General features: G+C 38.7%; 1 protein-coding gene across 2 annotated transcripts; it reads left to right on the top strand.

Moving 5' to 3' along the window:
- Positions 1-659: 659 nt before the first annotated feature.
- On the top strand, positions 660-26,567 carry CYLD (CYLD lysine 63 deubiquitinase). 2 transcript variants are annotated; one of them, XM_079315803.1, is made up of 17 exons: positions 660-832; positions 4,091-4,745; positions 5,935-6,237; positions 7,099-7,204; positions 8,244-8,339; positions 9,523-9,639; positions 11,142-11,521; positions 12,920-13,085; positions 13,894-14,035; positions 14,524-14,646; positions 15,930-16,021; positions 16,952-17,018; positions 18,487-18,619; positions 19,008-19,116; positions 20,092-20,210; positions 20,815-21,031; positions 22,457-26,567. In XM_079315803.1, exons 2-17 carry the CDS (start codon positions 4,239-4,241, stop codon positions 22,639-22,641), a joined length of 2,862 nt encoding a protein of 953 aa, XP_079171929.1. In that variant the 5' UTR covers positions 660-832; positions 4,091-4,238; the 3' UTR covers positions 22,642-26,567. The 2 variants fall into 2 exon arrangements, with proteins under 2 accessions (XP_079171929.1, XP_079171930.1); XM_079315804.1 differs by having other exon boundaries at positions 661-832; positions 5,935-6,102.
- Positions 26,568-26,699: the final 132 nt, after the last annotated feature.

Raw genomic sequence — 26,699 nt, 5'->3', positions numbered from 1 at the left:
CGACACGGCGAGCAGGCTCTGGGGCCTCCGCGGCCGCTGCGAACCGGCCGAGCCCCGGCCGGACCGTTCTAGCCTCCCCCAAGGGCACAGGAGGGGCTGGGGTTGATCCGGCCGGTAGCTGTGCCCCGGCCGGGGAGGCTCCTGACTGCACCGCGGGTCTCGGCCGCCTCCCGGGGAGCGCCTGTCCCGCCCCTACGCGCTGCGCGCACCGGGACAGCGACAGCGGCTCCGGTTCAGGACTCGGCGCGTCCCTTCCCAGGGCGGGCTGGGTCTGGGGCTGGGGCCGGGGCTGGGGCGGAGCGGGCTGGAGCAGCGCACCCCCCAGGCCCCGGCGCCCTGAGGGAGCGCAGCCCCCGCGCAGGGCCGGGACCGGGGCGTGGCACCCGCACCGAGCCCGGGCGCAGCGCCCGCCCCGCCGCTGGGGGCACGCGCGCACCATCCAGTCAGCGCCTCCGGAGTGCCAGAAGTCCCGCCCACTCGTCCCTATCGACCAATCATCGCCCCCCAGGGGGAGGGTTCCGCCACCGCCCCCTCCCCTGCGGCTCATACAAGCGCGCTGCGCTGGAAACCCCCGGATCGGCTCGTGAGTGGCGGCGCCTGTCGCCAATAGCGCAGCGCAGCGGTGGGGCGGGCGCGCTGTGATTGGCTGCGGGCGCGGCGGATGGCCGGGGGGCGGGCCTGCCGGGGCAGCAGGAGCGGCTGTGCGGTCGCTCGCTGCGCGGCCGTGGGGCGATGGGGCAGCGCCGAGAGGGCCGGGCCGGCGCGTGAGGGCGCCGGGACGGAGCCGCGGGCGGGCGGCAGGCCCAGCCTGGGCCGGGCCGGGCAGGAGGAGGTGAGGAGCGAGCGGGGCCGGCCGCGGCTGCGGGATGTCCCTCGGCGCCGTCAGGCAGGGGCGCGGCCGCCCACTCGGGGCGCGCTCCGGCCGGTCCCGCGGGCGGTCACCCCGGGCCCGCCGCCCCTGCGGAGCGGGGGGAGCCGGGCCCAGCGTGGGGCCGGGCCGGGCCGGGGGGGCGGTGGCTCCGCTCTTGGCGGGCCCTGCTGGGCCTTTCCCACACTTCAGCCTCAATCCCCAGCAGCGCGTTGGCGACTCGAGAAGTGTTTCGGGACTTTCCTTCCCCGTCCTGCGCAGAGCTGTCCGGGGAGGAGAGAAAAAGCTCAGGTTTGGGAGGGAGGATAATTATTCTGCAAATCGTATCCTTGCGCGGAGCCGTGTGGGTCTCACGGCCGTGCCTTGCCGTGAAACGCTCCGTGAGAGAACCCAGTGAAATGTGATATTCGGTATCATTCGGAATCACGTATTTCATGTTTTGGGGAGGACTGGCCGCGGCGCGTCTGCGGAGCGGCCGCGTGGGTAAATCTCGTAACGCCACAGCACTCTGACCCTAGAGAACGATTCCTCACAGAGATTATTTGTATCCCATTTATAACGCCTAACACAACTGCAGGTGCCTTTTATTTTAGGAATTATGTTACCAGTACGAACATCTTTGTATTACAGTTTCAACCACTGTTTTAAGAAACAGTTGCTATTTATTCCAGTCGTGACTTGTATTGCCGACATGTAATTCTCTGTACATTGAGCTGCAACTAAATTTCATTGCTCCTAGTTTAACCTTCCTATGAAAATTGGTTTTGGGCTGTTAAGGAGCAGCACTTTGCATCTCATGTGGTTTAATTATTTTTGATATTAAAGTGTCAGTTTTTAAAAACAAACTGAACAGTTTATTTTATCCTTTTCATTGTATACTCTGAATCAGAGCCACAGACGTGTGTTCATTCTGAAACCTGATAGCTGGTTGAAATATCTTTATATAGTTCATCTAAAGCTCCTGCAGGGTAGAAACAGAGCTCTTGAATTTCAGAGCAAACTGTTATTCTGATGTCTCTGTAGTGACAATAGATTATTCTGATCATAGTTCTGATGCAACTATGCTGTTTGTTCAGCAAAGATTTTACTTTACTCACAGAATTCCATGAAAAATGGCTGTAAAAATTAATCCTAAGATCAGTGGTGTATGTAAATGTAATTTTGATAGATTGCCAAAATTTGTCCTTTTAAGAAACTTTTCTGTACTCTTAAAATACTACTTTATCACTTGTATTATTCTAAAAAAGGGGTTTTTAGCTTTTAAAGCTGTGTGGGACAGTGGTTGTAGATAAGCTTTTAAAGGAAGGCATTTTTATATAGTGACAATGAACTCTTATTAAAGGAAAGCTTTTTGGTACTATAGCCAGTGGGTTTAGTAACATTTTTGTGGGTGACTAGGACTTTGAAACACTGACCACACACCACATAAATTTATTACATAATCTAAATGCAGCCTTTGACAATTTTTCACAGCGAGTTCTTTACTAGTAAAGATGTGAAGATTGTATTGTTGCAGCAATGGACTTGCAAACAAGATATACTTATTAAAAATAAATAAAATAAATCTTATTTTGCAAATAAATCAATCTACTTTAAACTGTTGAACAGACTTTCTCTTTTAATATATTATTTCCATGTGTACTTACTAAAATTAAAATAAATTATTTCTGTAAATGAAGTAGGAAAAATCAGTATCCCTGTATTGTCAGAGATACTTGTTTGCAGTCTACTGGGAATAGAGAAACTTTGTAGAATGGCTCTAAAAAAAAAAAAAAAAAAAAGGCAAGTGAAATGTGTCAGCTCTTGAAAGAATGTAAGTTTTCTAGAGAACATAAAAAGGAGCTATGAAGAACAAGACAGATTTTTTTTTTTTTTTCCTATTGTGTGAAAAAAATTAAAGGAGGGAATGAGTCAAAACTTGTGTGACATTCTTATTTTACCATCTGAGAGATAAGACTTTGCCCAAATTTCAGGTTGTCTATAGTTACTGCTTTTCTTTGGGGAACGAGTTTTGTTAAATACCCTGTCCCGTTTAAAAAGATAAGGAAATAATTACAGGATTGCTGGACTTCATTGCTTTTCAGTAGCTTCTGAAACTAGGTTCAGACAGAGTAGCAGAAACAGCAATAGATTTTGTGATATTTGAATGCCATCAGAAAAAAGTTGTGGAGAAATAGGGTACCTAGGCACCAGGACAAAGATTATTTGGCTTTAGGTATCAATAGTCATTGAGATTGTCCTTTAACTGAATGCAAACTGTGGCATCACAGATTGGGAACAGGAAAATTTCTGTGACAATACATTCTGAATTTGTATACTACCCTTTGCTGTCATCTTTAGAAGAGCAAATCTTGCTAAGGTACTGCAGATCTTTCTTCATGTATCCACTATGATCAAAGCTATAGACACATATGCTCAAAGAAGTCTTTTCAAATTGTTCTTTTTCAATTTTTTGGTTGTGAATTGTATTTCTAAAGATGATGTTTTAGATATTTGCTCTGTGGTATTTCAATAACTGAAAGTGAGGTATGTCTTACTTTGTTGAAGTGAATTATCTTTCTAGAAGGACAAAAATAAGAGCCTCCAGTTTTTTTTCTGAGAATTGCATGTTGCAATGCTGACTTAATTTGGTTTTCATATTTTGTGTATTACTGGAACTGTCCATTTCTATTAAAGAAATGGCTGTTATAAGTCACTAAAGTTTCCATTTTCTGCTGCTCTATTTTGTCAACACAATTTTCTGCTTCACTAAATCAAAATGTTATACAGGATGACAGATGCAGTACACTTTGTCAGAAATAAGTAGTCACTAAGCACGGGAAAAGAGCTTTATAGTGAAAAGTTTCATTAAAATATTATTTGTAAACTAGAGCAGGTTGTTTATTTGTGTTCATTTACACTCAGATTTTCTTTTTGCTTTCATTTATGGTCGTTTTCTTTGTTTACTGCATTTCATTATATGTTTTCCACAACCCTTTTTTTCCAAGGAACTAAAGAAGGAAGTGAAATACTCAGCAATAAGGAACAGAAATGAGTAAATGGGTCTGTCCATGATCAGCAGTGCAGTGGCTGTTCTGGGACTGTGGTCACTGCCTTGCATTTTGCTGAACTCTGATCTGTATGAGAAATGAGTCTGGTCACAGATTTAAATTGGTTTATGTTTTACTTAAGAGTAGCTGAACTTACCTAATTCAATTTTTTTTTCTTTTCTTTTTATTCTAGACTTTCTACTCTGAATGTGTTTCTTTGCAAAATGAATATTGCATTGTTTCACAAAGATTGGACCCCCCAGTAGAATTTGGAAAGATCACTGCACATAAATCAAGAACTTATTTTTCTTGAAGACTTCTGTGCAGCTTTTTTAATCACAATGAATTCAGGCTTATGGAGTCAAGAAAAAGCAAGTTCATCCTATTGGGAAGAGAGGATCTTTTACTTGCTTCTCCAAGAATGCAGTGTCATAGACAAGCAAACTCAAAAGCTCTTGAAAGTGCCCAAAGGTAGCATTGGGCAGTTTTTTCAAGACCGTTCTTCTGTGGCACACTCCAGAAATATTCCATGTAAAGGCAAGAAACTGCAGATTGGATTAAAGATTCTGGAACAACCTCATGCCATCTTGTTTGTGGATGAGAAGGATGTTATAGAAATAAATGAAAAACTAGCTGAGTTGCTTCTGGCTATTACTAACTGTGAGGAAAGATACAGTTTGTTTAAAAGCAAAAGCAGGTTAACTAAAGGCGTCCAGATAGATATTGGCTCACCTGTTAGAGTACAGCTGAGATCAGGGGATGAGAAATATCCTGGAGTTGTTCGCTTCAGAGGACCCTTAATGCAAGAGAGATCCCTAACAGGGATATACTTTGGAGTGGAGTTGCTGGTAAGTTACTTACTAAGGAGTAGTATCAGATGTACTTTATGAGGTGAGCTAAATATATTTTCAGTATAAAGAGAAAATCCCAATAATCTTTTTTTCTAGAAGTACATTACCCCTAAAATCCATTAGCTTCAGTCTTCTCATAGATAGTTTTATGTGAACGTGCCATATCACATCAGCCTTGTAATCTCCATGTTAAGTGAAGCTTGATGTGATGCATGGGCTGGCAGAAAGACTTGAGTGTCCTCTGAGTCCTATAGCCCAGAAAAATTTAATTCATGGAATTGTGGAATGGTTTGGCTTGGAAGAGACTAAGTATCATCCAGTCTGAAACCCCTTGCTATGGGCAGGGACACCTTCCACTAGACCAGGTTCCCCAGAGCTCCATCCATCCTGGCCTTGAGCACTGCCATGGATGGGGCATCCACCACTTCTCTGGGCAAAAATACCTACATCCCTTTCATGGTGAATGTTTGACTCAGATTTCTGTTGAGTACTTTGTTTTACAGTCTGTATATGCAGGATTGGATTTTAGGGCTGCTGTTTTTGTAGATCCTCCAAAAGTCCAATGGCAATTAGCTAAAATAGAGAATGTATCTGTTCTGTCCTCCTTGTGAAATATTTCTGCCAAATTAATGCCAACTACGAGCTCTTGAAGGATTAGGTTCAGAAGAGTTCTCCTCTTGTCGTGAAGTACATTTTTCAAAGTACTCTTTAAACTTTTCCTGAACTCTTTGTAATTCCCGCTGAGAACCTCAGGGAATATCAGGCCCAAGTGCTTCTGAAAATCATCTCATTTTATATGGCACATAAATGGAATTTTTGAATGCTTAGCATTATGTCTAGTCTTAAATAGTCTTGTCTTGATATGGCAAAAATTTGATGATTGAAGCAAAATGTGCACCTGAAGACAACATGCTTCTCTGAGTATAAAGGCTTCTGCCTGCAGCTACTCTCTAATCTAGTGACATCTTGCTCTTTATTCCCTGAAGATAGGGAGTTTGTATATTTGCCACAGATTCTGACAGCAGAATTCTCTCAATAACAATAGTGCATCAGGCAAATTCTTAGTGTTTTGGACAAATTGCACTGGATTATGTTACTGCTTTTTTAGTAGTCTGTTTTTCACAGAATACATAATTCGTTTTTTTCTGTTTTTTTTTTTCCTTCCTCTTCCTCCTCTGACTCTTAGGAAGAAGGCCGTGGTCAGGGGTTTACTGATGGACAGTACCAAGGCAAGCAGCTTTTCAGATGTGATGAGGATTGTGGGGTTTTTGTTGCCTTGGACAAACTGGAGCTGGTGGAAGATGATGACAATGAACTGGAAAGTGACTATGCAGCTCCAGTTGATGCAATGCAGGTAGAACTTCCTCCTCTGGAGATCAACTCCAGGGTTTCTCTGAAGATAGGAGAGAGTATAGAGTATGGGACAGTTATATTCTGTGATGTCTTACCAGGAAACGAAAGTTTAGGATACGTTGTTGGAGTGGACATGGTAAGAAAATAATCTGACTTTAATAACTTCTGCATGTGTGTTAGCTAGTGAATGACATGCACGTAGAAGAAGAAACATTATCCACAAGCTACTTCAGTGGAGGCTGACCTAAAATGGGAAATAAACACTGTGTTCAAAGATGCCCTTGGTGGTAATTGTTTCTTGGCATTAGGTAAATGGTGTCAGATTTGATGCTAAACAGTTCAGGTGAAATACTCTGCTTACTCTGAGGAGCCTCCACTGAGCTACTTGCCGTGCTAGGTGTCAGTCATGGAGTCAAAGTGTTCGTCTTGTGAGACTGGCTTTGTTATGGCTGTTAAAAAAGTAGGCTGGATGTCTTTTTCTTTTATTAGCCATTTTAAAAGCTTTTTTTCATTTAACTGTTTTGTTTGCCTTTGTTCTTCCTTAAAAGTGTGAGTTTCAAGTACAAAAGAAAAGAAAATGTGAAGCTTGTCATTAAAAACTGTTTCTAGCAACATGAATTTTTAAAAATTAACAGCTTTTAAACTTCTGGTAGTTCAAGATTGTTCTGGTTTTGTAGGTTAGATGCTTCCATTTTCTTGGCTGCATTACCTGTTCCCTAAAAATGCACCGGAATTGCTCTAGCTTGTTTATCAGTAATGCTTTTTAGAAGAAAAATGCTTATTAAAGTAGGAGCTTTTTCTCAAGAGACGACGTTTTAAGCTTTTGTCTTTAAAGACTAATGTTTGACTGTTCTAAATACAAAATTAGTTACAGGAAAAAGTAAATGTTGTCAAATGTTTCATTTTCCTATTTTTTTATATTCCTAAAGACATATGTGTACTCGGTATGATGTAAATCTTCTTTTGGGATACATGTAATGTACTTTTCTATTTTTAGGATAATCCGATTGGAAACTGGGATGGAAGATATAATGGAATACAGCTGTGCAGTTTTGCAAGTGTTGAAAGTACACTTCTTTTGCATATCAATGATGTTATTCCAGGTATGCCCTGCTTCTTAACCAGAAGGCAGACTTTGATAACATCTAGGGCATCCTCTGTCTAGGCACGGTTACATGATTAAAACAATACTGCAGAATTAATATCCTAAGTTCATTTGAATTACCTTCTCTGTTATATTTCTCTTCAGTTTCATCCTCCTTTGGGTTACAGTCTCACTAGTGGAAAAGCTTTAATACTGAGCAAAATTCCTGTCACGTTGTATACTCTTTACAATACTATGCAGTGTGTAATATTCATGAGTATGTGAGTGTCTGTAGTAGGGATCTTTTCTATGGACTGTTGTTCCTTTTACTCCAGGAGTTCAGATATCTTGATCAGAAAGCTGTTCTTGCTGTGCTTGAAAGGTGTTGGCAGGATTATGTATGCATTCTGGGAATAAATACTTGGAAATACCTGTCAAGACTGTGGAAAAATTCACTGCAGTAATTCATTGGATAGTGTTAACTTGTTAACAGAGTTCCCTAATTACTTTACTGTTTTCTGAAGAAAGAAAAGTTTGTATGAGACTTTTGTTTGGGCACTATCTCTAGGCAGGTTCTAATGAGTCTGTAGTCTGTAATTGTTGATCTCACACTTCAGTTTTACTGACTTTTCTTGTGTCTGCCTCCTACTTGCTGGTTTAGAAGACATGCATGCTTTTGCACACATTTTCTGCTCTTCTCTGGAGAATTCACAGGGACTTCTCAGTTTTTTGAAAAGAGCATTTATTGCAGATATGTTGGTAGAAAAAACTTAAAATGTCTTGCAAATGTTTCCCATAATGGAAGTGCATATATATATTAAAAAATGTGAAGTCAAACCAATTAGATATGTTCAAGAAGTAATGGTAGACTTTGCAGTGAGCAATTGCTGATGTGCCAAAGGCAGATTGTTGTTTATGTGCTAAACAAGGCTTTGTTGCACTCATTAAAGCTTGTGATCACAGATCTTTGTTCAGTTACATTTCAAGGTGAGCTCTGTGTAACTCAGTGAAAACATAGAAAAGGGAAGCTAATACTGTCTTCATGTACCATGTCTTAGAGACTGTGTCACAGGACAGGAGACCTCCCAAGCTTGCCTATACCTCAAGAAGTGGTGACAAAAGCTTGTTCAATCATAGTAAGCCAAAGGCTATAGGTATGTATGGGAAGGGATTTTCTTTACTTATGTAAGATTAAAAAATTCTATTGTTTGCAAAAAAGTATTGTCTTTTCTATCAGTTGATATATTGTTTCAGTTGTGTGTCAAGTTCAGAGAAACACCAGGGTTGGTAGTGACTTTTAAGACCATCAAATCCAACTGTAGTTAAAAGTTAAATTTCTCTGAAGCAGAGTATTAGTATGAATTTATTAAATCATTATAAAAATTGTAGACAGTTTAAGATTGCTCAAGCTGCCTTCATTTTCATGAAAAAGAGTTTGAGGTTTAGTAAAAATTCAAGACTGTATTATTAAGTTGTCTAGTATCACCAGGTCAGGGCTGCATTCTGTTTCGCTGGAAGTGTGGTATGTGTTTATAGTTTTGTTTTGGTTTTTAATAGTTTGCTGTTGTCTTCTTGCAGAGCTAGTAATTTCGAAATTTTTAGCCTGGGAGCAGATCTACTTAATAGTGACTGTATTAACTTTGCTGTGATTCAAAACCAGAATTGAATTCCCAGAATATAAACTTCCTTGAATGTTTTTGTTCAGCTCTGAAAACTCTCCCAGGGAAAAAAAAAAAACCAAAAAAACAACAAAAAACAAAGAAACAAAAAACTGAAAGAGAAACAATGTTTTTAAGGCAGAAATAATAATTCAGTATCTTTTGATTTTACTAGTGGCTATATTGAGTAGTAGAATACAAATGACAGTATATTCTATAAGTTGGCATTTTACCTGGCATTGGATGCTGGCAGAGATTATCTTCACTATAGTAACTGTGGTTATATGTTGGTACAAGTTATAGAATTTGATCAGTAATGTATTTGTCTATTGTGAAATTTCAGTGCTTTAAAAGCAAAACCCACCTACTGTAACTGAATTGGAAATACCTTCTTATATCCCTAATTTCTAGTCATGAAAAATTTGCTCTTGAGAGGTATTTTCTGCCTTCTTTTCAGCTTGGTGATTTAAGATTTCAGCTCAGAGTCTATGTTGGTTTGGTGCAGACTTCTACCTTGTAAGCTTAGAACTGTGTTAGCCTTGATAGGAGAGTTTTTTCCTTTGTGGAAGGGCAGTTGTCTCTTCTTGAAAGTGTACTAACCAGTTTATACTGTGAAATAAAAGTGTAGGTGACCTTTTGTAAATAGAGATTAATCTCTTAATAAAATGTTATTTTCCAGGATCTACCTCTGAACCTGGAAATAGAAGCAGATCTGAAGTCTTCTACACATTAAATGGTTCATCAGTTGACTCTCAGCCTCAAACAAAAACAAAATCCCCATGGTATATTGATGAAGGTAAAGAGAGAGGATATTTTTTGTATATTTGTTTTAAAACCCCACAAAACAAAACTAAAGTGTATCATGTTCTTCAAATAAAACAAGGATGCCATTAAATGTAAAACAGTTGGACTGTGTTGTCGTAGTGGAATACATACCACATCATAAAAAGCATCTTGAAACCCCTGTGGAAATGTACTCTGTCTAGGTGTGAGCTGTGGTTTTATCCTGCATGTAGGAGATTATGTTCTTTGCAACCCATGTGCAGTTCTGTGGGAATGCACAGGTCTCACAGGCCAAATAAAAGCTGAGGCTGGATGGAAGACATGAAATATTCCTTGTAGCCAAGTATACACAGTAATTGTGTTTTGCTTGTCTTTGTAGCTGTGTTACAGACCCAAGGGAGCTGTAATATTCTGCCATGCCAGCTAATCAGTCTGGAAGTGGGAGCGGGGAAATTATCTATGTGTACATTTTTTTTTCCTGTAGTTTTTAAAAGTTATTTCTGTAAAATCTCTCTTTTTAAAGTTTTAAAAGTGTGAGTCAATATATCTCTCTATTTGTTTCCAGACCTAATTTTTTTTCCTGGTAAACCTTAGAAAAGTGTAGCTAACTGGCTCAATGACTCAAGGGGTAAATACTAAACTGTTAAGTTACACCTTAACGTGTAGCAGCAGTAGCCCCTGAATTCCTTGAACTACAAAAGAAAATTAATTTAAATTGTTCTTGGTTCTGCAACAGATGTCTTTTTTTTTTTTTTAATTTTTAAGACATTAACTTCATTTAATGAAACAGCATGGGGAGAATGGCTGAAGATGAAGAGGCTTTTGCTCTGTAAATACCAATTTTGTATTAGAGACCCTTCCAGCTCAGGGTATTCTATGACTGTGTAGAGAGATGAGAGCAGAGTGCTTGTGCTGTTCCATGTAGTTGTGATCTCTTTTATCAGGCACTGCATTGCTCATGACATGTTTAAGTCCTTTATTCTTTATAGACACTGATAGATTCCCTGTATTAGAACCAAAGTATGTTGTGATAGAGTCAGTGGAATAAGCATTTTTTCACTTGCAAACCATGTCTGCAAGCAATTATTTATGTCTTTATAAGCTGTGAACCAAATAATTTCCTCAGTCACAATGACCAATGAGCTCTATCTAGTTTTCCCCCTACGGTCATAATCCTTGGGGCTGTTAACTCATGTTCAAAGAAAAGGGCTCATGTGATGATGAAAAAAAAGATTTCAGTCTAAACCTTCCTGTAGTTTCTAGCATCTCGTTTCTCTGTGCTGTTAATTTTTGCTGCTTGTAGTAAAGGTGGTGGGACTTAGTGTCTTCTTAGTCAGTTCTGTCTCCAGTGTTGGCAAGTGACAAAAGTCTTCCTAAAAGTTCCCAGCTGTTATTGCTTCCCACCTGTTGCATCAGATGGTGGTGGTTTGAGAGCCAAGTCTTTCCTTTTTTAATACAGGGGGCGAAAAAACACAACCCCTACACTTACTAACATCTTGGTTTTGATTTTAACAGCTACTGAAGACCCTTCAAAGTCACTTACTGATTCATCTTCTGGATTTGGGCATTCGTCACCACCACTGCAGCAACCTTTAACAAACTCTGTGTCTACAGAAAACAGATTTCACTCCCTCCCCTTTAGCTTGACAAAAACAACAAGTACTAATGGTACTATTGGACATAGTCCTCTCTCTTTATCTGTTCAGTCTGTCATGGGTGACGTGACTACTACTGCTACCCAGGAGAGTCCATCAACAGCAAGCCCAATTGGAAACTCACATGGTCTTGAAGCAGGTTCCTTGGCTGAAGTTAAAGAAAATCCTCCTTTCTATGGAGTAATCCGCTGGATTGGGCAGCCCCCTGGAGTAAATGAAGTATTGGCAGGACTGGAACTGGTAACTATAAATTCTAGTTTAGATTTATGTTAATCACTAGTTTTGTTTCTCAGAGCTGGTGCCTGTATATGCTGCAAAAGCAGCCAGTCTGGAGGATTTGCCCAAGCAGGTTGCCAAGTGATCTCCTTAGAGCTACATTCTTTGATAAGCTCTGACTTTTATGACTGCTCTGCACCTTACTCTGTTTGTAGGCTCTGAGATGTGTTTGTATCACAATGGGCAAAGGAGTTTGTAGGACCAATCACTTCTTTGCTTTGAAGGAGTGTCCTTCCATTATGGAGACTGCAATTGAATAATTAAATTTAAAGATCCTTTAAGTGGAAATTTATATAAAATTCTCTAGCTGTCTTTGTTGAATGTAATTTTTTGTTTGTTGTTTGCATATCAGCAAACAGGCAGTCAGAGTGATGACTGTCAGAGCCATAAGATTGGTTTTGATAATTGACAGTAGAGATATTGTTGATTTTGACAGCCATGTGCTTTGAGTTTCTGTGGGCCCTTTGTAAAAAAAAAACCCACAGTTGCCTCAAACATGAATTGCTGTTGTGTACTGCCATTCCCTCTGTGGCAGCTGCTGCCAAGGTTGTGATGGGGCATCACTTAAATTAACGTGTACACAATTAGGGAGACGGGGTTCTATATTTTGGGATAATGTTCACTAAAGTATTACATACAGCAGTGTAAAATGATGCAAAACACAGGCAATGTATGTGAGAATGTGGCTGGAATTCCAGCTGTTACAATGTCCTGATCCTTGTGGGTATTTTGGGTGAAGTTGAAGCCATAGCTTGCTACAGGCATTCTGAGCCTGCTTCTTAGGGTGTCTTGCATTAGCCTGGGTGCCACTTGTGCATTTCTGCATTTCAGCCTAGCTGTTGTTAGTAAGCAGGCAATGCACCTTAAATGCTGTTCTCAAAGATAACAGCTTGTTGTTCACTCCTAGTTTGTGTTGTCTCTCCATGATGTACATTTTGTGTGCTCTGAAGCAGGCATTTTACTTGTGCAGCCAAATCATGCTGAAATTGTTCACACTGCCCCATGCTCAGTGATTTTAATCAAGTGGTAAAAAGTGCTCTTTTTAACTACAGAAGGAATCTGGACCAGGTTAAATTCATTCTTTCCTCCTATCTCCCCTATGCTGCTTCTGATGGAATTTTTGTTTTATTTTGGATGGAGTGAAAGTTTAAGCATGAAGAAAGAAACATGCAAGTCTTAATTTTCTCAATAATTCCAGTTAAACAACACCTCATTTGAGGCTTTGGGTACTAAATTGCAGAAACAGTGTGTATCATGCTTCAGAGTAGCAGAAGGGTGACTTGTGGGTAAATTCCTTATCAAATGTCTTACTGCAGAATTATAGAAATAAGAAAAACAGTGAACTTTCACTTGAATTTTCAGGAAGATGAATGTGCAGGCTGTACAGACGGAACATTTAAAGGAACTCGATACTTCACGTGTGCTCCAAAGAAAGCTCTTTTTGTTAAACTCAAAAGCTGCAGGCCAGATTCCAGGTTTGCCTCTCTCCAGCCTGTTTCCAACCAGATCGAGCGCTGCAACTCTCTAGGTACTGATCTGCTTGTTTCTTGTTTATCAGCTGGGAGCTGGCAGGGCTTTGGGTTCATTCACTCCTGCTAGAAGTTCTTTGTATTGAGCACTTGGAAATCTGTACAGGTATTACTTAATTGAGACTGAGTCAGTCTGTACAGAATACAGTGAATCTTGAATTAATTCTCCTATGCTTTAAAACAAATGTTTATATATTTAGGGAAATGACATAAAATTATGGGAATTTTTTATGCTGTACATTTTTTACTTTAGAAGTTATAAAACAATCTTGCTGAAAATGGTATTTGCAACTCTAACACTGTATGATTGCATTAAAAGAAATAAAAGCAGTTACTTTTCTATAATCTATAACATCAAATTATTTTGCTTAAATATTAACAAAGAAAAGCATATATTTTTATGATGGAAGTTAGTGGTGAAAAACTTCTTTTTTTTTTTCCCTAACTTCAAGTATTTTAGATTTCTTGGGTCATGTTGTATTGATTGACTGGGACAACAGCAAAGAAAAGTGTCTGATACTTGTAAGATAGTATGAGCAGGGCATTTGTAATGAAAAGAGAACTTCATTCCTACTGGATAAAATGTAATTCAGTGCTGCAGGCTTTCTGAAGCACTCTAGTGTAGAATGTCAAGCCTTGTTCACTCTCTGGAAGACAGTGAGTCTCAGCTATAGTAAAATGCTACTCTAATCCAGAGAAGGAATGCTTACACTAAGGCAGCAACTTAGCTATAAAACATTGATAGGAAAATCTCAAGGGGGATAAAATTTGAGGCTTTAAAGTGTCTTTTGAAAAAAAAAATTTCAGCCTTTGGAGGTTACTTAAGTGAAGTGGTAGAAGAAAACACTCCTCCAAAAATGGAAAAAGAAGGTTTAGAGACAATGATTGGAAAGAAGAAAGGTATCCAGGGTCATTACAACTCCTGTTACTTAGACTCCACCTTATTCTGGTAAGTTCATGATTTGTATAGTGGCATCCCATGCTAGAAATGCAGAACATGTGATCTTTGCTTGAGTGAGTGTCTGTGTATATTCCTGTGCTGCAGTCCCTGTGCTCTCCCAGTGCCAGCAATCTAGTGCTGATCATGTCCCAACTGCACTGGCCCTCATGGATCTGCTTGTTTAGTCTGAGAGAGTCTCTGGCCTGGAAATAGTGGAAGGATAAGGAGAACACAGGCCAGGGGGTGGAGGGAGGGAAATGCCTCTTACAGCTTCTTTGCAGAATCTGCCTGGGCAGCTGGTTCTGTACTTTGCTGCAGAAAGGAAACTGGGTTGGAATGGACTTTGCTATTTAGTTGCAGCTGTGTCCCCTGTCCATAATTGCCTCTCTGTGAGCTTGTTTAGTTCTTTAATTCTTCTGTGGCTTTGCTTGGTTTGTCTTATGTTGCTCAGGCATTGAATGGTCAAAACAACCTTCCTTTTCCTTTTTTCTTTGTAGCCTCTTTTCTTTTAGCTCTGTTTTGGACACTGTGCTGCTCAGACCTAAAGAAATGAATGATGTAGAGTATTATAGTGAGACTCAGGAGCTGCTGCGGACAGAGATTGTGAATCCTCTGAGAATGTAAGTAAAGACAAGAACTGGTCTCTAGCCTAACATGAATTAGAGAGATCCTGCAGTGTTTGCAATCCTACTGCAAATCTGACAATTTTGGCTATCTGCTGCTACTCAGTGTATTTTTCTTTTAAGTATTTTTACTTTTTCTTCATAGCAGATTTAATTAGTGACTACTGGAAAGAGTTATTCATTGTTTGGTGATAAATATTTTCACTAGATTCTTACTTGCAAATGGATCAGCACAAAGCTATTGTGAAGTTTGTGCAAGTATGAGTACAAAAGTACTGATAAATACAAGTTATGTTTGCTCACAGCATTCGTCTCTACATGTTTTTAGTGCTGTTGTGCTTGACAAGAAAACCATTTGGCTTGTCTTATATGGAGTTTCATAGTTCAATAGATTTAGCAGTACTTTAGAAGTTTCATTACTTTTTACTTGTGGTATGCAAGTGGCCAAAATTATTTTATTAAAAGAAGTTAATATGACCTTTGTCGTTTCTCAGGCACAACAAGCAAAGGAGGTGCAACAAAAATCTCCATGAAAAGTTATTTTTCTTAAGCTTAATGTTTTTCAAACATGTGAATAATACAGTTGTAGTTCCAAAATTCTGAGGGCTGTCACTGAACAATTTCTGACAACTTTTATTTTGATAAATAAAAATATTGGCCCCTGAAGCCTTGTTCTTGTCAGGGAGTGTGTGCTCTGCCTGGTGTGTTCCAGGGTCTGTGGAACAGGTAGGATAGCAGGATACATGCTGAGTAGCAGAAATCTCAGATGCCCAAGGTGGCTGAATGTCTTACTGTCCTTTTACCATGCTTAAAACTTTAGGGGAAAAGACTGAATACTCAAAGCCTCAGCTTTGTTTTGGTTTTTTTCTTTTTTTTTTCCTCAAATATTGATTTTTTTTTTGTTTGTTAACAACTACCACCATGCTGTTATTATGTGACATTCTGAAATGATACATTAAGCAGTGCAAATCAGAGTGAAATCAAAAACAATTGACTGACAAATCCAAGAACAGTTGTCCTGCTAAGTTGATTATTAAAAATGCTTTTAAAGGTTGTAAAAGAACATTGAACACTGCATAAAAATGATACTACATTAAGAAAACTGGGAGTCAGATTAAATATGAGAAATCAGTATGTAGTTTTGAAGAAATACTGTATGCAGTTAAAGAAGGATTTGAGAACCTGTATTTCAGTATTTAAGTGGTTGGTTTTGGCTTTTTTTTTTCTTCTCTGACTTGATCACAAAATAGCTAATAGCTTAATAAACCCATTTATCTTAGATATGGATATGTATGTGCTACAAAAATAATGAAGCTGAGGAAAATACTTGAAAAAGTTGAGGCTGCATCAGGATTCACTTCAGAGGAAAAAGGTAATAGGGGGGAGGTTTGCTTTTCTTTGAGACTTAAGAATCTAGTATGAAGGAACTGAGGAACCTTGCTACATAATTATACCAGAACAAAACACCCAAATATTTTTCTGCATCAGTAGTGTCTCTGGCAGAGATCTGAGTGACCATTGGCTGCTAGAAAGGTTTGTTCTTATTCAAATTGTCATTTTGATCCCTGAGGAATAAACTTTTGCAGTACAACATTTAATTGTTACAATGATTATGTAGTATTTTAAGAAATAAAATATTCAAATCTTGCTAGAAAAATCAGTTCCCAACTTTTTGTTCTTCTACTGCATATATTGATTAATTAGCATTGTATTATGTAACTGTTTTGCTTTTATTCAAAAGAATATTACTTTCTTTGTAAATACTGAATGCTGGAACCAATAATTACTGCAGTTAGTGGCAGGGAGAGAAATACATCAGCAAACTATGATGGGGGAGAACAGCCCTCTGGGAAGCTGCTGTTGGATGCATTCTTGGTTAGAGAACTTAGTCTCTAGTTTAGATGAAACTTGGGACTATTGTGTGGGTTTTGTGTTCTTGTCACTGCTCCTCACTGGCTCTCTACAGATTCACTGTTTTCTTTTGAAAGCGTTTATTTCTCCTGGAAAAGTTGTGTGGTGCCAAATGATTCCTCTGAAATACAGAGAATCTTCTTTAAATTTACTGGAAAGTTTTGTTACCCTGCTGAGCCTGTACCTTTTATTAGGGCTATTTAACACTAGAAGAATAAATAGAGGTTTGTCATGAAAATATTCACAGTTTGTCATAATCTTATTATGGTAATAAAGCTGTAAAAAGTGACTTTTTTCCCATGAAAATTTTGAAAACCTTCACTTTCAATGAGTCTTGAATAATGCGTCTGGTTTTGCATGCTAACAAAACTTTTTTCTCTCCTCCCTCCAGATCCAGAAGAATTTTTGAATATTTTATTTCACCATATTCTAAGAGTTGAGCCACTGTTGAAAATAAGGTGAATCTTATTTCTTTGGTCTTCAGTGGTTTTGTTGTATCTGTGCCATACACAGAACAAAACTTATGTTCCACCATTCAGCTTTCAGCAGCAGTGTGTGTGTGTATTGTGCACATACCTGAACTCCTCAAGGGCAATTCAGAAGTCTCCTTTCTTCTTAGTAGACTTAGACAACACTGAGCATGATGCTTTTAGAATCCTCTTGACACCTGAATACTCTAAAAAGCAACATTGGCTTAAATGTTGGCTGGGATGGGAGGAGGTTACAATTTGTAGCAAATTTGATGAAAGTTCCCAGGAACTTTTGATGCTGAGATGAAACAGCTCCTACCTAATGGTTTTCTTTTGCTGTTAGAGCTAGTTAGCCCTGTATGTCTTTTCTCTATAGTAGCAAAAACCATTTCAACTGTCTTTTATATCCTTTCTTTTGTACTTGCAGAGGTGGTTTAATTGCTTATCTGAATATCTACTCCCAAATATATCAGTTATGTTTATTTAACAGAAACACTATCTGAAAACATTGGTGCTTGATACTTGACTATGGTTTGAACATCTGACCTCAAAACATACTTAAATTGGTAGCTTAATCCTGTGTCCCTCTCCCTATCCGTACAAAATATGTTGTGGTTTTGTGGTTCTTGTTTTTTGAAGGGGATAATCGGTTTGTAGTAAGGATATGTGTGTGAAGTGGAAATAGCTTTTTTTGTTTTTGTTTTTGTTTTTTTTTTTTTTTGTTATTTTGGTGAGGATGAAGAAGTTTCTCCAGACTACTTCCCTACTTCCTATGGCTTGTATCAGCAGTTTATGTAGTTTATGTGGTAATTTGCCTCAGAGTTGGCCTAGATGTGGAAGGAGTCTTAATAATTAGAGCTGGACAGCCTTAAATTTGGATTATCATTTTGGAGAGTTCTCTGCTAACTATAGAGCAAGGCTAGCAACATTAGCCATCTGTGTGAGACTTCCACTGCAGGAAGCAGTGTAAATATCACCCTGATTTAGAGGAAATGTTTCATTAAACCCATCATACTGAAGATAATTATTATTGTTTCATTTGATATTTTATTACTGAAATTCCTAATTGTCTCTCCAGTGAAAGCTGCTTTATTGTCTGGGAGTTTTTGATGCAGATGCTTAGGAAGTATTTCTCAGTTGGTAGTTCAGCCATGCATCAGTGTATGTTTTTAAAAAACTGAAACTCACACTGATTTTGTTTCTTTAAATTATTCCATAATCAGTTCAAACTTAATACTTGACTGTCTGGCACTTTGTTGTTGGAGGCAGGGGGCTGTGTTTTGTCAGGCTTGTTGTTTGTTTGGGTTTTTTTTAAAGCACAATGTATTTCAATGCAGAGAAGGTGTTTTGCTGACTATTTGTGTGTAGATGTTATTTTCCTATAAGATACAGTCATCATTACAATAAAGGTTGTTTTGGGTTTTTTTGGTTTTTTTTTCTTTAAATCTGTTTTTAGATCAGCAGGTCAGAAAGTACAAGATTGTTACTTCTATCAAATTTTTATGGACAAAAATGAGAAAGTGGGAGTCCCTACAATTCAGCAGTTACTAGAGTGGTCATTCATCAACAGCAACTTGAAGTTTGCAGAGGTTGGTGACAGCTGTTGCCTGTTAAAAGTGATCATAAATAAATACCTGTCAATTCAGCAATGGGACAGAAGTAGTAGTGTAAAAGTAGTGTAAAAATGTGCAGACATGTTGGAAATGGGAATATTGTGTTAGTGATTCAGGATGACTACATAACTAAAACATTTGAAGGGTCACTTAATGACATGTATTCTTTGAATAGAACAAAGTGATTTAGGTAAAGAATTACTAAAAGATAATTTCTTAGCTGCTGCCATTGAGTTGTCTTAAGGACTAATACTTTGAGATCCCTCTGTCAGTGGGCTGTGAGTTTAAAAAACATGAATATATTTATATCATTAGAAGAATGTTATCTCAAGTTCATGACATTATATTCTGGCATTTTACCTAGGCACCCTCTTGCCTGATTATCCAGATGCCCCGGTTTGGAAAAGATTTCAAAATGTTCAATAAAATTTTTCCATCCTTGGAATTAAATATAACAGACTTACTTGAAGACAGTAAGTATATAACATTGCATTGCATAATGAAAGAGAGTTGCTGAGAGTAACTAACACAATGAAAGTATTCCTGATACTTCTGATGGATTTGTTGGGGATTTTTTGTATTAGATATTTACCAAGATAGTGTGAGATGCTCAGGCTGAGGAGAAATAAAAGTTTACTGGGCAGAAGGCTTTTTTCCCTCATGTCAATTAGAAGCTCCAATTCAGGAAGAATGTATAAATGTAACATTTTTGTTTGTTTATTTTAGTCTTGAGTACCTGTACAACTGAACTTATTTCAGGGCTGTTTTTAAAATGGAGTTGTTAGCAGCAAAGCTAATTAATATGGCTGTTCATTACTTATCAGATTAGAAGGGAATCTGAGAGGAGGATGTGCACCTGTATGTTGTGGCTGGGAATTTTTTAGCCATAACTATCACTTGGTTTTGTGACCTAAGTTTCTGACATTGGTCATTCACTGAATATTTCATTGCACTATCCTAAGGAAGGACACCTGGTTTTAAATTTGAGATAAGAATTAATAAAACTGCCAAAATTCATTAGAATAATAATCTCTGAAGTTGCCATGGCCTTTTCTCTCACTGTCTTGGCCATCAGCTTATGTTTTTTTCTTCTTTTTTTTTCCTGGTATTCACAGCTGTAGCGGCTAAGCTGGCTGTACCACTATGACAAGAGAGAGCTAACATGATTTAAAAGCCTGGTTTTGCTTGTTATGCACTTGATTTTTATCATCTTGTTTTGCCACTTAGCAGTGTAAATGTTTTTCTCTTAATCCACATTGCACCAAAGAGAAATTAAATAGAGTGGTATATTTCTCTTTCATTATCCATCTCATTTTAACTTTTTTTTTTTTTTTTTTAATGTAGTGTCATTTTCCATTTAAAGTATAGTTCTCCTTCATTTTCATATTCCTTTTCTTAAAAAACAAAGCCTCCCCAGTGTGGGGACTAATACTTTGTTGCCAATGCAGCTCCCAGGCAGTGCCGAATCTGCAGAGGGCTCGCTATGTATGAGTGCAGGGAGTGTTATGAAGACACTGATATCTCTGCTGGCAAAATCAAGCAGTTCTGCAAAACGTGCAATACACAAGTAAGTGCTTGTCTTTGTTGCTCACATGGGTTCCATGCAAATGGTTAATGCTGCAATAATGGAAAGAAAGGTGGGCGAGCATAGTGAGACTTCTTCACCAGGGCCAGTGTAGCTGCCACCCAGCAATTAAAGTGTGTCCTTTGGTGACAGGTCAGGAACTCCTGCAGTTTGTTTGTCTGCATGGCAACTGCCAAATCCGGGACTGGACATGGTAGAGAAGTAGTAACCATGTGTTTTAAATCCTGCTACATGCTGCCTTGTTAGAGTTGATAAATTCATGGCAGAAATGCTGTGTTTTGCTGTTTGGCAATTTCATGAAGATGTCTGTCATAGCTTGTTTTCAAATCTGAGCATAGCTGAAAACTGCTGTATTAAACCTGAACTCCCTTCTAACCTTAGATTTGAATTTTCTGTGCAATACTGAACTACACTGGTGGGGTAAAAAAATAGAAGAAACGTTTAGTCAGCTGCTGTTATTGCGGTTCCTTCTCTAATGCCATTAATCTTCTGTTCAGCAGTAATGTTCTTTTTAGCTTTGTCTGCCACTGAAACAAATAATCTTATGGGATGTTTTTTCTCTTCTGAAATATCACTTCAATTGTAGGTTCATCTTCATCCCAAGAGACAGAGTCATAAATTCAATCCACTGTCACTTCCCAAGGACCTGCCAGACTGGGACTGGCGGCACGGCTGCATCCCCTCGCAGAAGATGGAGCTGTTTGCAGTGCTGTGCATCGAGACCAGCCACTACGTGGCCTTTGTCAAGTACGGCAGGGACGACTCGGCCTGGCTCTTCTTCGACAGCATGGCGGATCGCGACGGTAACCTCGCGCCTCCCCCTGCACTTCTCTTACAGTTTTGGATATGTAGTTTAGATCTCAGGGACTATTTCCTCAAGTTTTGGGGATATTAGTGTTGTTTAACTTGATGTACTTGATGCTGGGATACTGATCTTGACTGAGCCTTACCTTTGCACGTTTTAGGGCAGCTGCTGATTTGCATATTCTGAATTTCACCTCATTTGGATACCTTAGTAATTAGATGGTACAGAAGTAACTGCAGAAGTTTCCTAGTGGGACTCCTTATACATTTTTCTATGCTTTGCAAATTTTTAATTTTAAATAATCAACTGCAGGAATGTACTTTCAGTTTATATTTGATTTGATGTACGTGATTATCAGTTAGCATACAAATACTTTTATTACTTTTTCTTAAATGACTTACAGTAGCTGTCTTTAGAATAAAGGAAATAGTCACATTATAATATCTATGCTATTCCTTTGAATCCATTTAGTTATCAGTGGAAAACTGTTACCCTGTAATAATACAAATATCAGTAAAGCAAATGCTTTCTTAGATCCTGTTTTTTAAACAGATCCCATTTAAATAGGGACTCTCAATTCTGATGCCTAAGAAAAACAGTAACAGATGAAATGTCAGACACATAGTAACAATTTTTGCATGAAGTATTTTTTTAACCCCTCTGTTACAGTGTGAGTATGGTAGGGGAGAAGAATCTTGCCTCCTGTTAAAAATGAAACTGCTACAGAAGTAAAGTCACTTTCTTATAACAGCCAGGAGACAATCAAGCTTCATTTCAGAGTGCTTAAAATATGTATGGCTGATGTTTGTAAAGAACCATTTTATTTCAGATGCTGGAAATATCTCCTGCTGATCTTAGGGGGTGGGTTTAGTATTTAAAATATTTTTCTTCAGCTTTTCTTCATAAGCTAAAAATCTCTGCTGGGAGCAGCAGGATGTTCATACTTGTGTTGTTCGAATTTGCTCATTTTTATGTGGAAAATGGCCAGGAGCAAACCATGCCTTAGCCTTGAAAGTCAGGTACAGACAGGGTTTGAAATTCATCAGCTGTTACCCGTTGTCATCATGTTATTAACAAATTCAGTGCATGTGAGGTGGTTTATGTATTCAGGACACTCTCCTAAAGTTGCACAGAATTTTTAGTGTTAATGAAAACCCAATGTTCTCCCTGGTTTTGCATGGTGTTTGTGTGGGTGTGGTTTGTTGGTAAACACTACAGGATATTCTGATTCTGATTGTGATTTCTTGAACAATACACTTCTCATAGGTGTTCACCCTGCAGCAGTCCAGTGTGGTATATTTAAGTTTTCTAGAAGCTGTTTTCAAGAACTGGTGATGTTGTCATAATAAAAGTACATTATAAAGAGCAAATATATGTAGATACTCTCCTTATCTGTTTCTCCTTCTTTCCTATTGTTTTAAAGGTGGTCAGAATGGCTTTAACATTCCACAAGTTACTCCATGTCCAGAAGTTGCTGAATACCTGAAGATGTCTCTAGAAGAATTGCACTCACTGGATTCCAGGAAAATCCAAGGTTGTGCACGAAGACTGCTTTGTGATGCTTATATGTGCATGTATCAAAGTCCAACAATGAGTTTATACAAATGAACCAAGATCTCTGCAGAACTGAAGAGACAGTACAGAGTTAGCCACTCTTGGGTTTGCTGCAGTTTTGGGTAGTTCAATGCAACCGTTGCTGGCAATGGAAGAAGTTGACTATGACATCAAGAGAATTTACTGTTCCAAAAACTACATATGGAGTTCTGTCACTGAAGTATTTAAGCATTTTGCACTCTAGGAAGTGTGCTTGTGTGTGTTTGTTTTATAAACAAAGTTAAGTTACTAAAACTTAAAAGCTTTAAGTGCATTGATGATACGCAGGCTTTTTTGAAATGTTAAAGGTGAAATTGTATCAGGAGAAATCTCCTTAGTCTATTGGGAATGTAAAGAAACAGTGTTCTAGCTCAGTGCATTTCTGTGAACAGGGATGATGATTCTCATGTTTTTCTCTACCCCCACCATGTCTCCTCACCCTTTACCTTTTTAGCACCATAGGTTCTCTCTCAAAGAGAGAATAACTTCAGTTTGAGTAAGATAAATTTTAGACTGCTCATTTCATATTATGTTCTGTTATCTACTACATTCTCTTCAGTTCAAAAAATTAACATTCATTTAAATATCTGAATCCCTGTCTTGGAAAAATCAAGCACACAGACATGCTGTGTTGTTAACTTGCAACTTTTGGAGGGGAAAGAGAGGAAAAGATGAGGGTATGAAGGGGAAGCATAATTGCTAAAATATAAAATTAGCAATGAAAGTTAACAGATGTCTTTTTCTAAATGTCTATTTTTAAAGAAACAAAGCAGTCTGGAACAGAACAGCAACTGTACACAAATGATTCTAGGACAAAACAATAAAATCATGGATTGCCTCAGGGAATGTTACTGAAGTGAATTTTAGTCCTTGCTAAACAAAACTGACTTTTCTACAGTACATTAAGCTACTGCCTGGGAATATGTTATACATCTGACTCTTCATTTCAGGATTAGTAATATTAAAAAGAGAATATTAAAAATCTCTGCCTGGAAAGATGAAACTATAAATAAAGGTAGATAACAGTTTTACTGTGTACCAAGTACCTGATGAAAACTAACTTGAAAAACTGCAAAATCTGTGTTAATGTAAAGTAATATACTTTGAAGTCTGTTGGTTCCTGTTTGCAATGAAATACTGTTGTTTTAGTTGCCTTTTAGCTACTTCTGTCTACACTGACTAGCAAACATGCAGCTCTATATATACAGTAACATCTGGTCATACGGATTGCATCTATCTGAACTGTACATTTTCAACTCTTAAGCTGTTTTGTATGGTAACTTCCTTTCGGGATCAAGTCTATAGAAGGGAAGAGATAACAAAATATAACGGAGGAAAAGCCACATTGAAAAAGCCACTGTTTTAAAGGCAAGGGAGACTGATCCCTTATTGTAGAAAGTGTGGTTACTTTGTTTTTCTTGGAAAACCTAGAGCCTTTCTTTGGGACACACTCCACCACGGAGCGGTAGTAGAGCTTGAAGGACTGATCTGTGTGAAGCAGGGGGTGCTGAGGGGGTTGATCTGTTCCATTAGCCTTTGCATGAAGTGTGCTCTAATCTTTCACTCAAGAGCAACAAGGTTGTTAGAGGTGTCACAACTGTTTTTGCCTGGAAGAGTCTCCTGGCTTTCATGTATGTTCCCTTGCTTTATTTATCAGTCTGTGCTCCTTGGCAAAACTCTCTTTTGTTTCAGTACAGAGCTCTTGACCTCCTTCTCTCCTGAAAAACATAGAGAGAAGTTTTGGGTGATGGGTTCTGTGACCAGGCCCATTGTGTCCCAACCTGGAAGGAGATCCAAGCAGTGACCCCTTTGAACAAAGAGCAAACACAGGCCCAAGCACAAACCTGCACCCAGGAGATCAGTGTGAATGTCTGGATTCTTTCTCTTCCCTAGCCCTAGATTTATTTTTTACTTTCCCAGTGCATTAATTTCATGTCTTACACTGGTGTCATCTTTCCAAATTCCCCCCCCCCACCCAGTCTATAACTATATTATATATAGTTGCCTCCTCCTGCTTGAGCTTGGAGAACAGCCTTGGACATGCTATGGCCAGAGGAGAGAATTGGAATTGGCAGACATATTACAGTTTCCTAGGTGAATAATCTTGTAGCAAAATATCCACTCTTTTGTACAGCTGAAAAGTATCCAGCTTTTCAGGATTCATACTCGATTAGCAGAAGTGAATTAATACAGATGGGTGCAAATGAACTTGGGTTCTTACCTCCAAGCATCTGGCCTTTCAATGGAGAAGAGAAAGAAGTGTGGACCCTTCCTGTGGGACACATAGAGAATGTTCTTTGCTGTGCACACTTCTTGGTGACTAATACTGTGTTTGGAAAGGCAGGCAGTGCTTTACACCCTGCCTTATGTACTATAGATTATTGCAAAATGGTAAATAGTTTTGTAAGCACTGTATGGTTACATGGTTAGTTTGTTGTTTACCACTTAAGAGGGCTGAGATGTCTTCTATAGCATGCAAAAAAATTTGTTTTGGCAATTGAAGAGTCTTCTTTTAATCTAAAATATATTGCTGTGTGCTGTACTGCACTGCATTGGAAGTGATCTGGCAATGTAAATGAAATGCTACAGAAATAACCCCAGTTTTATTTCCTTTCTCAGAAATGAATATACAAACAGAAAAGTGATTTCACTGTGAAAGGAAACTTGTAAAATAGCTTATATACAAGGGTATAAAAGGTGGGGTTTTCTGGGGATTTTTTAGCCTTCAGCATATATTTGTAGGGGATTTGAATAAGCTATTTTGAAGCTTGCATTCTAAGCATCTACTGCTGTTAACTGTAATGCCCAAAGATTCCAGTGACTAAACACCCAACATTTATGTTGTTTAATGCAATTGGAGACCTCCCAATCAATTATTTTCTCTCTTTTTTTTTTTTTTTTTTCCCTTGATATGGTGAATGTCCCCCCAAATTAATAGCACTTAGATCATTCTTCATAGTTTGGTTTATAAGTACTGCTAGCAATGGCCTTAATCTGTGAGTAGGAAAATACATTGACAACATGGTTCCTGACAGCCTGTAAAAATGTAAAGTTTTGTAGGACATAGACTTTTGTAATTGGGGAAAAAACCTCCACCCCATACAACTTGCCTATTCTGCTAAATATTTTTAGAACTAGGGGTTCAAAATGGAATAAATCACTGTGCCACTAAATCATTGCTTGTTTTGAACATAGAGGGCAAAATGGAGGTATTAGCTAAAGGTGATGCCTTACAGATTTATTCAAGCAAAGAAAATCCTTCAAGAAAACCCCATCCAAACCCACCATAGATTGTATCAGAAGGCTTGTTGTTGGGCGGGGAGATAATTGGAGGAAGAAATACAAAAATCTCTATGTTCAGTAAAGGTCTTTCTAATATGTGATACTGATTCTGTGCTCTTGAAAATTGTAGTACTGTGTTGTACTGAACATTCTGATATTCCCATTTTAAGCAAGTACTGTGTGTAACAAGAATTGCTCTTGATCATAAATGGTTCATTTCAATGCACTTATTTTTCTCGTGCACTTTATACTCCACTGAGTAGCTGAGTGTGGTCACCATGATCCCTGACAATTGCCTGTTCCATACAATACCAAGGCACCACCGTGCTGCACACCAGACTGGTGTGGTTTCCCAGCTGAGCTGGTGTAAAAAGCAGCTTGAAAGCTCTGTGTATTTTTACCACTGTAACAAAGCATGTTTTTATCTGTTCTTGATGTTTTGCTAAATAAACATCCCATGTTTTGTGCACAAATAGTCTCTTAAGCTTACCAGGCTGTCTCCAAGAAGGCATAAGGGAAAAAAACATTAGAGCAGGTTGCCCTCAACTAGCCTTAATTTATTTTTTTTTTTCCAATGGTAGGGCTGAATGAGCTGCTGCTGGAAAGGAATGTACTATGTGCTCTTTCTGTATTAATATTAATTAAAAATATTATTCTTATGGCTGTATTTGTTTCTTTGGGGCTTGGAAGTGTGAGAGTGTCGTGAAAAAGCATGAATACAGGATGAACTAGCTTGTTTTGTATACTTACAGGTGGCTTTATGTTTATACATTTCTTTTAGTCTTCCTTCA

The sequence above is a fragment of the Erithacus rubecula genome (assembly GCF_903797595.1).
Source record: "Erithacus rubecula genome assembly, chromosome: 12".
NCBI classification, from domain to species: domain Eukaryota; kingdom Metazoa; phylum Chordata; class Aves; order Passeriformes; family Muscicapidae; genus Erithacus; species Erithacus rubecula.
This window is presented reverse-complemented; position numbering and strand designations above follow the sequence as displayed.

What these genes read in the sequence shown, in the direction of transcription:
- CYLD (XM_079315803.1), top strand. Translation starts at nt 4,239, where the DNA reads ATGAATTCAGGCTTATGGAGTCAAGAAAAAGCAAGTTCATCCTATTGG. An exon ending in CGAGCGCTGCAACTCTCTAG is followed by an intron (nt 13,086 to 13,893) that starts GTACTGATCTGC and finishes AAAAAATTTCAG; the next exon opens with CCTTTGGAGGTTACTTAAGT. An exon ending in CAGCATGGCGGATCGCGACG is followed by an intron (nt 21,032 to 22,456) that starts GTAACCTCGCGC and finishes ATTGTTTTAAAG; the next exon opens with GTGGTCAGAATGGCTTTAAC.